Raw genomic sequence first — 3032 nt, forward strand, 5'->3', positions numbered from 1 at the left:
TGTTGGTGGATGCTGGATCTGGTGGGAGATGCTGGAGCTGGTGGGAGATGATGGAACCAGTGGGAGGTGCTGGAGCTGGTGGGAGAGCTTTGGCCCAGAGCTCCTGCTGGAGACTGGTTTGACCTCTCCCTGGTGCTGCTCCAGCACCCCGGGGTGCCTGTGCTGGGGGAGCTCCCACTCCGGGCACATCATTCCTCCTCCGTGTGCTCCCTGCTTCCCCTCAGCAGTAGTTTAATCCAGGGCAAAGCTGCTCTGCTTCCCCCCCTCCCCTTTTCTGGATTTCCTCAGTGGTTCCCTCTAGGAGCTCGTGCCGCCAATCAGGAGGCAAAGAGCTGCTCTTCTGATTTCCCAGAAATAAATTAATGACCGAGGCGCCGGGGTGCTGCACAGTGTCACAGGGAGGCCAGGAACCAGGTACAGCCCCTCGGGGAGGGGGGGGGACCGGGGGGAGGAGGTCCCTGCATGCCTGCTCTTGGGTGCCAGCCACCCTTGGTCTCACCTCCCCGGGCTGGGGCAGGAGTTTCCCCGGCAGCCTGGCCCCTCCAGCTGGGGCAGCAGGTTTATTCTGGTGACATTTTTCACTTGGTTGCTTTAAATAGCCCTTGAAAACGGGGCTGCTGCCTCATTTTGAAAGAGAGCTCTCACTTCCTCAGCACGTCCCTGGGTTGGTGGGGTTTTTTTTTTTGCCTCTGCAGCATGTTCTCCCCCCTTCCCTCCCCAACCTGTTTGCAACACACGACCCATCGGTGTGTCCACACAGGGATTTCCACGCTGGAGATAAGCTGATGATCCAGAGATTGAGAGCTCTGTTTGTGCAGGAGGCAAGCAGCAGGGACCGCAGGTTTCACCAGTCCTGCTCCCTCTAGGCAGCATCCCTGAGCTGGAGAATCTCCTTCAGCAGGGAGGGGAGGGGACTGCAGCCCTCGGTACCGTTAATATCGGTGGCAGACCCCTCCCCTTCAGATCCAGGCTTGTGTTGTGCTTGGCAGCCCACGTGTGTCTCCTGGAAGGCTCCGTGGAGCAAAGTAGGGGGAAAAAAACCAGAGGTACAGAGAGGGGAAGTGATTTTGGGTGGTTTCAGTTTCCTTCTCTTTGCTCCTTAGCTGCAGCGCCTGGGCCCTTGCCCCAAATTCAGGCTCTCTGGAGGGGTTGTGGTGAGGAGGGTTTTGTGGTAGTGCCACACGGATCCATCTGCTGTGACCTGTTCAGCAAACGATAGCTGGGATAGCCTCTGGCAGGGGGTGGGAAAAGCCTGCCCCCAAAATCTCAGGTTGTGTCTCAGGGAGGTCGGGTCTGCTGTACAGATGGGTGCCTGTCCCCTCACCACCTCCAGCTGAGCCAGCTCAGCCTCTCAACCCCTCTTTTCATTCTATTTTCTTTTTCTTTCCCCCTTGAATTTTGCAATTAACGTTTATTTCCCAGCTCAGTTTTCCCCCTTCCTCCCTGCACTGATTCACCTGAGCTCCCTTCCTGACACTGCACTGAGAACGTGTCTCCTGCTGGGGGTCCCCCCCTGCCCCTCCGTGGCCTCGTGCACCTCGTGTGCAGCTCCAGAGAGGTGAATTTAAGGGAGGGGAACTCAGGGCTTTGCATTTGGGCTGAGACACGAGGGCATGTCGTGCCCTGCAGCGTGCTGAGGAGCAGCCTCAGGACTTCCCAGAGCCCCCAGCTGCCCCTCCCCGGGCAGATGTGGAAACTCAGAAAGATTTTCATGCTCCCCTTGAGCTCGTAAATCAAGGAGGCTTAATCTCCTACATCCAGGAGTCTGTGATGAGAAAATACAGATTCCCCCCCCTAATTTCCACCACTCCCTTCCTCCTGTCTTTCATATTCCCAGCACATCTGGTGTGTGTTAGCTGCCAGCTGTTGCATTGTGCAGAGTGATTAAACCGTGTGGGAGGAACTGGGGGGAAAGATTTTTATCTGGGCATTCATGAGTCTGCATTACAAGCCCTTTTTTTTTTATCCTTGAGCTCTCCTCAAGAAGAGGTCACCTGGAGTCAGGGATGGTGGAATGTGAGGAAGGGATTGAGCTGTTCTTCCCTGAATCTGCTCAGGGAGGAGTAAAAGGTGTTTGCACTGAGGGGCAGGTGGGATGTTTTGGGCTGTAGCCATCACCTTGGAGCTCTCTCTAGAACATTGAGGGGTTGCAGCAATACCTTGCAAGAAATGATCTTTCAACGCTGCTCGTTGGGCTTTGAAGTGACTTGAAGGGGAAGGTTTCCTGTCCTAGCGTGGGTGCTCTGAGGGATTTGGGGGTTGGTTCATTCCCCTCTTCCCTTGCTCAGCTCCCACGCTTCCCTCTCCCACCCCAAGCTCTGGGATTTCCCAGCATCTGGCCGGTCTCTTCACCCTTCTTGCTGCCCTGTCTCCTGCAGGAGGGTTTGGGCAGCATCTGTCACTGCAGGGTAGATGCTGCTCTGAGTGTCACTGTGAAATCTCAGTGCAGCAGGTTTGGGAAGCCCTGGGCTGGCAGCAGAGCTGGTTTGGGGGAACACAGGGGAGCTCCTGTCACGGCACAAGGCTGAACATGTCACCCTGGGTGGGATGATCTCTCTGGGGAGAGCAGACCTGAGAGGTGTGCTGGAATATGTGCTCAAACCACAGCCCAATTTGGGTTTTATTGGGGCTGCAGAGCCCCCTGAGGTGCTCCCCTCTGCTGACCACGGGGCAGCTCTGCTGGCCGGGCTCCGGCTCCCAGCGCCCTCTTTAATTTCCTGCGTTGGATGGGAGGAGTGTAATCCCCAGGAGCACAAAGCCCAGTGCCACCAGCAGCAGGGGTGGGAAACAGTGTCCTTCTCTCCTGGGCATCGTGGCCTGGCCGTCCCTTGGCAGGCAGAGCTGGGGATTGCTTCTCTTCGAGGGGAAATGGGTGAAAAGAGCCCCCGCGGTGGCCACGGCTGCCCTGAGTGAGTCACCTCTGTGCTTGCCACTGCCAGGGCTCTACCAGCCACCATGAGGGGAGCAAAGAGGCCTCGGAGGTGGGCAGGTCGGAGGTGAAAGGCAGGAAATCCTCCAGCCATGGCAGCAGC

General features: G+C 57.2%; 1 protein-coding gene across 1 annotated transcript in view; it reads left to right on the forward strand.

The window, feature by feature from the left end:
* Window positions 1-3032, forward strand: part of LOC103768256 (protein AF-17-like) — a gene marked incomplete at both ends in the record, with an annotated part of 12220 nt that overhangs the window by 4971 nt on the left and 4217 nt on the right. Inside the window, one exon of the mRNA XM_008935398.1 lies at window positions 2940-3030. Within this exon, the coding sequence (XP_008933646.1) occupies window positions 2940-3030 (91 nt within the window). The remainder of the gene's footprint in view (window positions 1-2939; window positions 3031-3032) is intronic.

This window comes from Merops nubicus, unplaced genomic scaffold (assembly GCF_000691845.1).
Source record: "Merops nubicus isolate BGI_N331 unplaced genomic scaffold, ASM69184v1 scaffold25702, whole genome shotgun sequence".
Lineage (NCBI taxonomy): Eukaryota > Metazoa > Chordata > Aves > Coraciiformes > Meropidae > Merops > Merops nubicus.